The sequence below is a fragment of the Mobula hypostoma genome, chromosome 7 (assembly GCF_963921235.1).
Source record: "Mobula hypostoma chromosome 7, sMobHyp1.1, whole genome shotgun sequence".
NCBI lineage: Eukaryota > Metazoa > Chordata > Chondrichthyes > Myliobatiformes > Myliobatidae > Mobula > Mobula hypostoma.
Genome location: NC_086103.1, coordinates 105,607,074 through 105,620,520, shown reverse-complemented (window position 1 = coordinate 105,620,520; position 13,447 = coordinate 105,607,074). Strand labels below are relative to the sequence as shown.

At 43.1% G+C, this 13,447-nt stretch overlaps 1 protein-coding gene across 1 annotated transcript; it reads right to left on the bottom strand.

Moving 5' to 3' along the window:
- Positions 1-1,683: 1,683 nt before the first annotated feature.
- Positions 1,684-9,420, bottom strand: LOC134349444 (protocadherin-8-like). The gene is made up of 4 exons (XM_063053756.1): positions 6,127-9,420; positions 3,514-3,581; positions 3,232-3,356; positions 1,684-3,057 (listed from the first exon to the last, which is right to left on the bottom strand). The coding sequence occupies exons 1-4, from the start codon at positions 8,545-8,547 to the stop codon at positions 2,645-2,647; spliced, it is 3,027 nt and encodes a 1,008-aa protein (XP_062909826.1). The 5' UTR covers positions 8,548-9,420; the 3' UTR covers positions 1,684-2,644.
- Positions 9,421-13,447: the final 4,027 nt, after the last annotated feature.

The window sequence follows — 13,447 nt, the reverse complement described above, 5'->3', positions numbered from 1 at the left end:
TATTCCAATAAGTCATTTACCATGTGTTTGATACGGTTCATTTGAAGCTGTATGTTTTTATGTTTTATTGAATGTTTTTGCTGGAAATAAAACTTTTTCTTGTTATTATTCCCTAAACAATACAGCATAACAACTATTTACATTGCATTTACATTGTATTAGGTATTACAAGTAATCTAGAGATGATTTAGAGTATACAGGAGGATGTGCGTAGGTTTGGTGTGCCACCGGATTCTAAAGTCCACTGCACTGAGACCGGTTAAATAAGAGACTTGAGCATACATGTTTTTTGGTTGCGGCGGGGGGAGGGGGGTCTGAAATCCAAAAGATTCTGAATTCCAAAATGCAACTGGCCCCAAGGACTTCAGATAAGGGATTGTGGACCTGTAGTTCCAGAAGCAGCAAAAAAAAGGTGATCCCTACAGAAGTCGGCTTCAGGAGTGGTAGCACCTTGTAAAAAAAATAATAATTTCAAACTTTAATCCAGAATCAGGCCACAAAATCTTAATGGAACTTTATGCAGCAAGGTATTAGAGTATACTGCAACAGTATTCTTGTTCTGATCTACACAAGAATTGAATTGATAACCAACCCAAAAGAGTAGACCTCTAGTTGAACTGGATGTTACAATGTATTTACATGTTCCTGCCAGCATCCCATCTTGCAAACCTCAAACTGCATCCCAGTTTGCACTTGTTCAGTTCATCCATTACCCAGGTTAACATTATATACTGTATATTGGCTTTCTGATTGGTATACTATACATTTTAAAATTCTCACTAATATTCCATTCAAACCCCACCAAATTCTGTGCTCTTATTCATATTTGCAACACTACAAATATTTTCCTTTCCCACATTGCTTTTACTATTGTCCAAATTTTGACGCCCATACTTTCCACTGCTCAGCCACAAGATACAATTCTGATAAAATTACCATATGGACAATATTTGTTCCTCAAGACCTGGTCATTATAACATTGTTGTTTTTGGCAAATTGCTGTGCACAAATTGGTTCCATTATACTGCAGACTTCTAAAAACATTAGCTGAAAGTACTTGGAATATTCACAAAATAACATACAAAATGAACATAAAGTCAAGTTAGTCCATCTCCAAACCTACTTCCCTCTCCCCTACAATTTCCTGAAAAACCATTAGACTTTTTTGTAGTATCATGGGCCAATACCATTAAGCAAGGGGTCCACAGACCCCAGGCTGGGAACCCCAGAATTCGACTATATACATTCAAATGTCTGTATGTTGTGTCAAATTTTGTTTGATAAGACTTTTTTTTGGAACTTTGTAATACAAAAATGCAGTCAAAAAGCAAATTTTTAAAATTTGATTCCCATAGAACTACAATAACATCACCTTGTTGCACTTAACAAAATAAACATCCTACATACAGAAACCTTTGCAAAATTCTTCACTTACCCCCCTATTGATGCTCAAACTTCTGCATCAAATGCAGGGTTTCCCAACCTTTCTTATGCCAAGGGGTCCATGGATCCTTGGTTGGGAGCCCCGATTTAGAGCATAATAGGGAGATTGTTATAACGTTAACATCCCAGTGCAAGAAAAAGGCAATCACAATGTAAAGAAAATTCTTCTAATTGTACATTTACATTAAGACAAAATGCATTCCATAATATACAAGAAATGATTTATTAGTAAAATGTTTGTACAAAAAGGCAGTTCTTGAGTCATCACAAAATTTCTACAGAAGCAACAAATAAAAGATAGCTTAAATAATGACATTTATTTACAAAAGAATTTATTTTTAATTTGGATCATTAACAAATAAGTTTAGAGTTCTTAAGAACTTTACCGTTGTCCAATTTAATATTTGCCCAAACCTCTTGTTTCCCTATTAAATTTTTCTATTGATTATAGTAAAACAAGTGGTGTATTTCATGTTTCTGGCAACCTCATTGGAACAACAAGAGAAGAATTAGCTACAATCTTCTATTTTGCCCTGCTCCCTCTGAGTGGGGGAATAATAAGTCTTGCAGCTGCTCGGTATCTTCCATTTTAGTGAACACAATGCTTGGCATTGAATTAAATATAATCACACAGAATTGATATTCACCACTTAAATCAAAACTATGAAAAACATCTCTTACTTTCTACTTTTTAAAACCAATTCATTGCCGCACCATTTATTCTGTACCCATGTGTCCAATTATCAAAGTAAATGATGCTGCTATTATAAATGTTGCAAATATATACAAAGTTATATACAGAAATAGCACCAACATTGTGCAAGGATTATGCATGATTTACAAACATTACACTTGAAAACTAATTTAGCAACTTGAGTGAAAGAAAATCCATGAATCAAGATTTCTTTCATGTTACTCTAATGATTTTATTCAGACTAATTATTACCTACAGAAACCGGCATAAGCCCCGGCCTGATGGGCCACAAGGCTCGGGACAGACTTTGACTTTGAATTATTACCTACACCAACCATTTCCACACTGCAAATATCAAACTTCAGTATGTCACATTGTCTGGTTAACTTTCTCTCCCATTTGGTTTTTAAAACATGAAAACTGAACAAAATTAATGACAGTTGACATCAATACTAGCAGAATATTTGGTTGAACAATGACAAGGATAACTAAAATATCGTCAATAGTTCAAAATGAAGTTGCTACTTCAGAGAGTTCCATATTGAGATACCTTGTTTGGTATCTTTGTCCAGTAGTCCCTTGTGCTGAAGAGTTTGTTTTATTATGCCTTTGCATTGTTGGTTGGCAAAAGGGATGTAATGACCTTCCAGAATCACTGGAAAGAACCATTTTGGATGTCTGAAGTCCTGACTTTGATGTATGACCATACAGGTGTGTGCATTTGAAGGAGTGATCCTGTAGAAGTGGTTTTGCTGTAGAACATGATGAATGTAAGAATGCAGTAGGAATTGAAGAATAAGCAACCATATAGCTCTGTTTGAGCTGAGGAGATAAGTCGCTGCACTCTTTCATTTCAGATATCAAGTTATAATGTGGAGCAGAACTACAAGGCAATTGGTTTTCTTCAAGACAGGATAGTTCTAAAATGGAATAGAATATACAAATTATACAAAAAGTCAATGATTTAGAAATATAAAGCAATTTAATGGATAAATGTAGACTTGGCACATGCAACAATATTTTAGGGTACACATAAATAAAGCAAATTCTGGGTAGATAGCATTAAAATTTCAAAGTAATTAAGGTACATTTACCATTTTCTCTCTGATCAATAGCTAGATTTCCTCTTCTCGTTGCATCTCCACTTATATCAGAATCACTATCATTGAAGTCACTGTCACCTTTTCCACTGTCTTTTCCACTAAATACCTCTTGGGATCTGTGTAGGATGAGAAATAATTAAATACTAATTTCAAAATGCAGATGAATTTTGAGGGAAAGAATCAGGTTCCAGTTTTCATCACTATTCCCTTTGGACACACATAACGGTTTTAAGTGCAAAGCTAAAAACCTACATGTTAGAATGTACTACTTACTTTCTGTCTTGGTGAACAGCAACTGCACAGAAGGTTCCATGATGAAGATTAGACTCCAATATCAAGCTCTAAAACAAACAACACAAACACAAATAAATTAAACATTATAAATCACTAAATTATATTTCATGTAATTATAATCCATTAGCTTACAACAAGATTTCCTGTGAATATAAAATCATGTTACCAGTGCAGAAGAAAATGCAAAATGATTACTTCTACACATAAATGACAAACTCACTGTAGCAAATACATACTCAAGCTGTGCATGAATCCATGATTGTACAAAGGAAACTGCATGACTCCATCAGTTTCAAATTAGATGCTGTTGGAACCTATATTCAGCGCTTACCACTATGCCCAAATCGTGCTTTCATCCATTAAACAATGATAAATTATACATTTACAAGAACTTAATATACGAGTGCAAACTGCTGAATTCTGCTAGAGCCATTTCCCGGCTGATATAGTGTATATAACGCCTCTTATTTGTCCTGACTGTACAGCTTACATTTAAGGCAAGACCATGAACAAAGTAAATGAAGAAAACTCTTCCACATAAGCTACAATAAAATCCAGTACTATCCCAAAATATCTGAAAATTGTTATCCACCTTATGTTTGAGGCAAATACTAGCTTACTATTAACAAACAAACTGAATAGAAATCATTTTCTCATGCCAAACTGAATTAATTTGCTGTCCAAGTTGTTTGGCTACACCTCTTCAAAGTGAAAGTGAACTTTTACAAGCACCAAGTCTCACTCCTTCAATATTTAATTATTGTTGGAGATATATATAAAACATCAATTTCTTTTCAAATTAAGGTCAAAAAGCTCATTGCTAGAAAAAAAGCAATAATTTTCATTGTACCCAAATTACAATAGAGGTTCCACTCCACTCCAACTATATAACAGATAAACAAACTAAAGATTAAGTTTACTTGAAAGTGAAAAGTCTTTCCTTGTACTTATGAAGGGTCTTCAACTTCAAGTGTTAATTCTGTTCCCCCCCCCCCCACACACACACACACACCTTCTGCTTCACCTGTTAAGCAAGGATGTAACGCTGAGGCTTTAAGGAACTGGTGAGGTCTCACTTGTAGTATTGTGAGCAGTTTTGGGCCCCTTATCTTAGAAAGGATGTACTGACATTGGAGAAGGTTATGGCCTCAAAAGAGTGGATGTGAAAAGGATATTTCCTATATTGGGGGAGTCTAGGACCAGAAGACACAGCCTCAGAATAAAGGAACATCGATTTAGAAAGGAGATTAGAAAGAACTTCTTTAGCCAGAGAGTGGTTCCCACTGGCAGCTGTTGAGCCAAGTCATTGGATACATTTAAGGCAGAGGGTGATAGATTCTTGAGTAGTCAGGGCACAAATGGTTACGGGGAGAAGGCAGAAGTTTGGGGCTGATTGGGAAATAGATCAGCCATGATGAAATGGTGTAGACTCGATGGGCCAAATGGCCCAATGCTGCTTCTAGTATCGAATTTATCTTGGACAACAGTGTAAAAATGGCAAACAATAAACTGCATCAATTGTAAAAGATGAAATAATTTTATTTAATGAAAAAGAAAATCCTAGAGGATCCAAGATGCCTGAGCAGGAACTTTACTATTGTGCACTTTGCAATGTCCCCAAGAATAACATTATTAGTGAAGGGAAACAAGTTTGATTTATTCAGTTTTGCCTTGCATGTTAATATTGCCATGTCTGTTCTGTCAGTACTTGACCTTCTAATCTAATTTGCAGTAGAAAATCCAGTTGGTCTAGATATTGTCCAAGGAAATCTGCTGTCTGATTCTGCATCAAATTAGATCATTACACAACAATTGCATGTCAGCCTTAAAAATACAAATTGGATTTTAATTAATTTAATTGCATTTGCAGTAAATTAAAGAGTTTGATTTTATCTAAACTTAAAATAAAAGTTATTTAAATATTACTTAATATCAGGGAAATGGGATAAAATCTCAACGGTCTTGACAGGTGGACAGGGCTCGTTTTGATACATCCACTTGCCTCACTTAAGTCAACTAAGAACAACATCCCATCTGGCTATTTCAGCCAGAAAGATCATCTGTAGTGGTCCAGTGTTGATCACTTTCAGGCAGTCAGGAATATAATCCACAAATTTAGGCAACGGGTGTCACTGGACGAACCCAGACCCACCTAATGCTGGAAATAACGGTGGCACTTATGCTATTCGGCATTATCACCAACGAAATTTCCAATCTACTTTGTTCTGATGCTTTGAAATTAATTAATTGAACAATAAAGTTGGGGATAGCTTGTTAATTGCGTTTGTATGGTTAGTAATCAGAACTGGGCATAAATAAACTGTCCTGCTTCCAATACATTGGAGCTAAATAGATCTATTTCAATATACCTGGGACGATCGACATTCAAAATGTTCCATTCCAATGCAAAACCATGGCCAACTTAAAGAAAGACACTCAAAAAAGTACAAAGTTAACGGCACTCGGCTAACGTTACAAACGAACGTGTGTGATCCCTATTATCGGAACAAAACATCAAATATTAAATTCTCAAGAAAACAGCAGGTGAAATATTCACACATCCATTTTAATTAGAAAATCATAGCCAATTACCTCTCCGGTGACCTTAGGACTCGACTCGAGGATGCTCGGATCCTTGGAATTGCGAGGACCACCAACTTCCAGTTCACCCTTCGCCGGGGAAGGAGTCGAATTCAGCAGCAAGTCACCGACTTCAAGCTCGCTGTCCCTCTGGTCGGTGGCTTCCTCCCGCCTGGGGCCTCCCGAGAGGTCAGCCTGACGACCTTTGGGCAATGGGACCGTCTCTGCGAACTTGGTCACCTTTCCGCCACTCCGGCATGTAGCTGCCACTCCGACAATGGCCATGAGTAGGGCCGCGCAGCCGCCCGCCAGCACCACGATGACCACTAACGATGTGTCCCAGCTCCGCTTCTCCGGCCGCAGCGGCGCGTTGCCCCCGGCAGCTTCGGCCGCCGCCACCACCAACTGCAGAGTGGCGGTGGCGGACAGGGCGGGCCAGCCACTGTCACTGACAGCCACGACGAGCCGCAGGGCCTCGGGCCCGAGCCCGAGCGGCCGGCGGCCCAGCTTGATTTCGCCGGTGCCGCTGTCGATGGTGAAGAGCCCGGCCTGGGAGCCGCTCAGCAGCCGGAAGCTCAGCTTCGCGTTCGCCCCTTCATCGGCGTCCCGGGCCCGCACGCGCGTTGCCAGGTAACCGGCGCCGCCGTCGCGAGGGAGCGTGATGACGCAGCAGGAGCCGTTGCCCGGCGGCGGGTGCGTGATGACCGGCGCGTTGTCGTTGCGATCGGCCACGGTGAGGAGGACGGTGGCCGAGCTGCTGAGCGGCGGAGAACCGCCGTCGGTGGCCTGCAGCAAGAGCTGGGCCTCGGGCAGCGACTCGCGGTCGAAGGAGCGCAGCGCGTAGATGGCGCCGGTGGCCGGGTCTACCGAGGCCAGGGCCGAGCCGGGTCCCAGCAAGCGGTAGGTGACCCGGCCATTGTCGGCCAGGTCGGGGTCGCGGGCCACCACGGTGGTCAGGTAGGTGCCGGCCTGGTTGTTCTCCAGCACAGAGACTCGGTAGAGGCGGCGGGAGAAGGCGGGCGCGTTGTCGTTCTCGTCGGTCAGGCGCACGGTCAGGGTGCGCACCGTGCGGCGCGGGTCGGCGCCCAGGTCCTCGGCCAGCAGCGTCAGGTTGTACTGGGCGGCCCGCTCACGGTCAAGCGGCGCCGCCGTCACCACCATGTGGCTGGAGCCGTAGGCCGGCCGCAGCTCGAAGTGCTCGTGTCCGGAGAGCGAGCAGGAGACGCGGCCGTTGGCTCCCGAGTCCCTGTCCGAGGTGCTGACCAGCGCCACCAGACTGCCCGGCGCCGCCGCCTCGCTGATGTGGGCCAGGCTGCCACCGCCGCCTGGGGCCAGCGGCGCGATGCCGATCTCGGGCGCGTTGTCGTTGACGTCGAGGACGCGCACGGTGACGGTGCAGCCGGTGGCGGCGCTTGGCGGGACCCCGCGGTCGTGGGCGCGCACCTCCAGCCGGAAGCTCGCCCTGCTCTCTCGGTCCAGCGGCCCGGCCAGGCTCAGCCAGCCCGTCTGCGCGTCGAGGCTGAAGAGGCGGCGGATGGGAGCGGGCAGCTGCGGGCTGAAGCTGTAGACCACCTCGCCGTTGAGGCCCAGGTCGGGGTCGGCAGCCTCCAGCTGGAGCAGCGACGAGCCGGGCGGCGCGTCTTCCCGCAGCTCCACCGTGAACGAGCTGCGCTGGAAAGCCGGGCTGTTGTCATTCGAGTCGAGCACCTGGACCCGGAGCCGGGCCGCCCCGGTCCGCGGCGGGTCGCCGCCGTCCTCGGCCTCCAGCTGCAGCACGAACTCCGCCTGGCTCTCGCGGTCCAGCGCCTCGACCAGCACCAGCTCGGCGTGAGCGAGTCCGTCGGCGCCGCTGCGCAGCTCCAGCGCGAAAGGGCGGCTCGGCGACAGCCGGTACTGTTGCAGCGAGTTGGCGCCCACGTCGGCGTCGAGAGCCGCCTCTAGCGGGACGCGAGTGCCCGGCGCCGAGCTCTCGCTGATTTCCACCCGCAGCTCCGAGCGCCCGAACACGGGGGCGTGGTCATTGATGTCCCGCACTCGCAGCTCGACGCGAATCAGCACGAACTTGTCTCCGGACAAGTTCACCACGTCGAAGAGCAACAGGCACGGCTCGGCTCCCGTCTGCTGGCGGCACAGTTGCTCCCGGTCGATGCGGCCCCCGACCGTCAGCTGCCCGTCGTTCTCGCCGACTTCCACTAGAGACCAGTTGGACTTCTGCATCAGGCGGAAGCTGCCCGCCGCTTCCAGCTGCAGGTCTGCCGCCAGGTTTCCGACCACGGTGCCGGGCGGCTCCTCCTCCGAGATGGAGTACTTGGCTGTTAAGCCGTCGGCTCTCGGGGTGGTTAAAAGTACGAGGAGGAGACAGCAAGAGAATCCGGGTAATGGCCCAGTTACTGGGGCAACAAAATTGTTTCTGCCCCTTTCACTGATCATCATGCATTCGGGGGTCCACTAATAAACTCTTGAATTAATTCCTGGCAGTGAAGAGAACTCGTAGGACTTGTGTCACGGTGTACCCCACTATTAGCAAATGGGTACGAACTGTCATTGAAGTACCCCCTGAGTGTGACCGCAATCCTAGGCCCGCAAGCGTTTTATTGGCCATTGCATGCAAATAGGAAGGCTATTGGCCAATCCAGATCCTCCAAAGGCGACCAAATGCCGTTTGTTTTTGTTGTTCAAGACATGTGCAGCTTCCAGGACCAACAAATTTTATATAACAAATCCCAAATATCAAGAGTTGATGAGCTTGCTGTGAAACTGGATTTAATTTGAGCAATATGAGCAATGAGTGCTATTTGAAAAGATATCGAGAATGTGGTATCTGAGGCCAATAGACCACGAAAAATCTAGTATACCCTTTCAGGAAATTAATTTTTCTGGAGATTTATGATAGAATTCTACAGATAGATTAACGCAACTACTAGAATCAAGATTTTCTGTGTTTCATTTTTACTGCACATTGACATGGTGTGTTGTACTTTGCTGTGATGTGACTACTTCTCTGTCAAATTGCAATTAAAATAAAGAACATATTCACTAATTTTGCAGCTTTTCTCACATTAAGTGCAAGTTATAAAATCACGCACAATAAAAATACTTAATAGGTTTAAATTTTGTTCTAGCGAATCTGCATAAATTTGAAACCAACGACAAAATGGAAGGTGTACATTGAGGAGTTCTTGAAGTTTTAATAACATTAGACTCTAACAAACATGCAGCGTGCTTTTTTTTGTTCATATTCGGCAGTAATTTTAATTATTTAACTACACGTGGCTGCTGCTTGAGTGAAGATATAGTCTGGTTACTGATATAACAAAAAATTAGCCGTTTAGTTGAAGAGCCCAATTCCAGTTAGCTGCGAACGATTAATAAACACTGGATGATACACACAAAATCCTGGAGGAAATCAGCAGGCCATGCAGTGTCAGATTTTCTCCTGTTAGTGATAAACACCGGAAACAGTAACAGTCTTCCTGATCACACCTCCATTCCTATCCCTTTTTCATCAGATGTATTTATTGTTGGAATACAGCAGAAAGTTACTGGATTATTAATTGTAACGCCAAATGTATATCGAGTAATAATATGAAAGATGGATCCATTTTTGAAATTATTTTGAAGTTTAGATCCCCGATGGATCCGCAATTGTAGTTCTGTTGCAACCAAACCGCGGTTTGTAGTTTGGGTGAGAAGCCGTTAGTGCTGGCGATTGAAGTCCGTAGTCGTGCATGTGTTCATTTGGCGTGGGAGAATTTTAATATAAGAGAACCGTCGCATTGTAGGAGGTAAACAGATTGTTACTCGTTCACAAACTGGATTGCACTATCTTTACATCGTTAGCCGTACAACTTCCAGTAATCAGGATGCGGACTGATATGTGCTTGGTTGGAAATGTCTCCCATTGCTAAATAACCAAGTGTCACATTTAACAAAAATGATTTTTTAACACGGGGTTGGGGCAACAAATGCAGGTGCATCCTCTCACATAAGAGCTACAAAGCTACAAATATAATTCACGAACAAAAAGAATCGTGATACTATCCGAATATCGTTATTTTTGCATCGTACATGCTCCGTCCAATCCTTGCAGAACGAATAGAATGGATGCCGTGTAACTGATCTTTATAAACCTTTTAAAAGTTGTTTCATCGTTTTCGTTTCACGTTGACAACTCATTTATGTTGTTACTTGTTTTCCTTCTAAAACAGCGTTTGGCTGTGTTAAAAGTTTAGCGTTTGGTGACTGCGTGGCCATTTGTGACCAGCAGGGACATTTGGGTTATGGCAGCAGTGGGAGGTGTGGGCTTCCTTTGCTTTTAATGGTGTGATGAGGGCAGACACGCGAGCAAAACGAGAGCTTTTGTTCGAGGTGATGAGGCCCCTTAAAGGCGACAGCGTCAGAGGAGCCTCACCCATTTACTGAAACCCTGCCGAGAATACTTTTGTCACTCAAATGTAAAACACGAACAAAAGGAGATAATCCCCTTGTTACAATTCCTAAGCATCAGAACGACCTCGTAGTGGTAGGGGGTTGGTGGCTTTATAAGACTTATTAAAATGCCAAGGCTAGGAGCATTCCATGTTTGAAAGGGATAAATGATCTGGAATGTTTGCCAGAAGGAGCCGGATATTTATTTTAACACTACAATCGACAGGAGTCCTAAACTATATCTTGACAAATGTAAAAGTAGAAGCACATTTCAATTGTTTACGTGTCTCTACTATTCTCATGCCCGCGTTGGAATCTCAAATGAAGTACATTTGTAAATGGGTCCGCTCCTGCTCGATTTTTATTCCCTTTCTTTAACTGGAACGGAATATGCTTTTTCTGGCGGACGGAGCACAGGGGCTAGGCGAAGCGGTCTCCCAATTTATGTCGGGTCTCACCGATATACAGGAGGCCACGCCGGCAGTCGCCAGAAGAAAAGTAGGATTTCCCGATAGTAACCCATTTCAATTCTACTTCCACCTACCAGTGTAGCATCCTGTATACCGGTGAGACCAGATATAGTCTGGGAGCCTACTTTGCCGAGCATCTATGTTCCGTCTCCCAGAAAAAGCGGGATATCCTAACCATCCATTTCAATTCTACTTCCCATTTCCATTCCGATATGTCAGTCCATTGCCTCCTCTACTGCCGCGATGAGGCCACACTCAGGTTGGAGGAGCAATACCTTATATTCAGTCTATGTAGCCTCCAACCTGAAGGTATGAACATCGATTTCTCGAACTTCTGGTAATTATCCCCCACCACCATTCCAATGCCCGTTTCCCTCTCTCACCTTATCTCCTTGCCTATCACCTCCCTCTGGTGCTCCTCCTCCTTCCCTTTCTTCCACGGTCTTCTACCCTTTCCTAACAGATTTGCCCTCCTCTAGCCCTTTATCACTTTCACCAATCAACTTCCCAGCTCTTTACACCACCCCCACCCTCCCAGTTTTACTTATCACCTACCACTTGTTGTACTTCTTCCTCCCACCTCCCCCCCCCCACACACACACACTTTCTTACGCTGACTCCTCATCTTCTTTTTCCCAGTCCTGATGAAGGGTCTTCTCCCGAAATGTCAACGTTTTCATAGATGCGATGTGGCCTGCTCAGTTCCGCCAGCATTTTCTGTGCGTTGCTTTGGGTTTACAGCATTTGCAGATTTTCTTGTGTTTGTTATAAAGCAATCTATTTCAGAGACTGGACCATGGATTAAAGGCCAAATATTGCAGATTCTAGAATTCTGAATGAAAAATGTGAAGAATGCTCACCAAAAGGTCATTGAACTGAAATGTTTGCCCATAAAAATCACCTGTGCAGTAATCAATACGCTGGGATCAGACTGAATGATTTCATATTAATGCAGATTGGATACATTTTGTTCATATTTCAAGGAGATGTAACATCAGAATAGTATTTTTTTGGCCTTTTTCTCCTTTGGCATCCAGTGAACCTAAAGAGAACTGCAATGCATAAAATGAGATCCTATTAGGATCTCTATGTTAATAAAATAGGTGCAGTTCACTCATAGAAAAATACAGTTTTTAATACTACCTAAAAAGCAAGGCCCATTTCCCCCTACTTGTAAGCAGAGTGCAATATAACTCCATAACATAAACCTCATTATTGGTTCGGTTGGGATGGAAGTTTAGCTGTTTCTAAACAGTATGGATATCATCACTAAAAGTGTGCAGGATTAATTGTTGCAAGAAATGAATGTGATAGGTATAGGAACACCACTCAATTTTGATATTCTGCAACTTAAAAGAAAAAGTCAACTCTTCTAACTCCAGAAATTAGACCAGAAGTATATATTGCTTTAGTTATGTGTTTTTTTTTATAGATAATGTCATAGAGATTGCTGTCTTGGTGTGAATTTAAACTACTTTTCAAGCAGTGTGAAGATGTTGGTAGGACAAAGAACAATGCAGCACAGGAACAGTTCCAAAATAAATAAACTAGTAATTAAACATGTAGCTACACAAATCTAACACAATGTCTATATCCAGACATTCACGTGCCTATCTTAGAGCCTCCTAAACACCTCTATTTGCCTTCACTATCACACACTACAGCACATTACAGGCACCTACTGCTCTCTGTGTTATAATATTGCCTTGCACATCTCCTTTCAACCTACCTCCTCTCACCTTAAATGCATATCTTGTAGTCTTAGATATTTTGACCTTTAATAAAGGATACCAGTATTGGTACTGAATTAATACTGATATTTCTCTTGAATTCAATCCTACATGATTGAAAAACAGAACAAAAACAAATTCTTTCAAAAGGCCAGTTCATATCTGCTGGAATTGATACTCTTCAGGGTCATATTGAAAAAGTATTTGAAAGCTTAAATATTGTTCAGGGGCTCATGTATTTTTCAGTAGTTATTGCCTGTTACGTCACAATGTACCTTTCCTTTATTGCCTGTTACACCCCTGGCAATGAAGCTCCTCCATTACTGGCAATGCTCAGGGCTTCCTTCGCCATGTCAGTAGCTTCCACTCAGTTTTCACTACTCTCAGGCATGCATATCCCTGGTGGAGACTCTGGAATTCATTGCACTCAGATGAGAAATATTTGGATATGTCTGGATTGACTGTATATATAGTAGGTTAGTGTTCATACTATGCATATATTGACTATCCACTGGGCAATTTCTTTAAGGACCTTCTTTTCACATTAGTGAACTATGTTGAAAGGTTCTGACTTTATGGTATCTGCATTAGTTGGGTACTGAGCCAAGATGAACATTTGTCCTTTGTTTTTAAAATTCATGCACTGTTTCTAGCCATTTTTGGTAATGCTGTCATGTATTGGAATTAACAGTTGACAGCTATTAG

Coding starts and splice junctions, on each gene's coding strand:
- LOC134349444 (XM_063053756.1), bottom strand. CDS start 8,547: ATGATGATCAGTGAAAGGGGCAGAAACAATTTTGTTGCCCCAGTAACT. Junction 3,357..3,513: donor GCTGTTCACCAAGACAGAAA/GTAAGTAGTACA, acceptor CATCCTACACAG/ATCCCAAGAGGTATTTAGTG. Junction 3,058..3,231: donor TATTGATCAGAGAGAAAATG/GTAAATGTACCT, acceptor ATTCCATTTTAG/AACTATCCTGTCTTGAAGAA.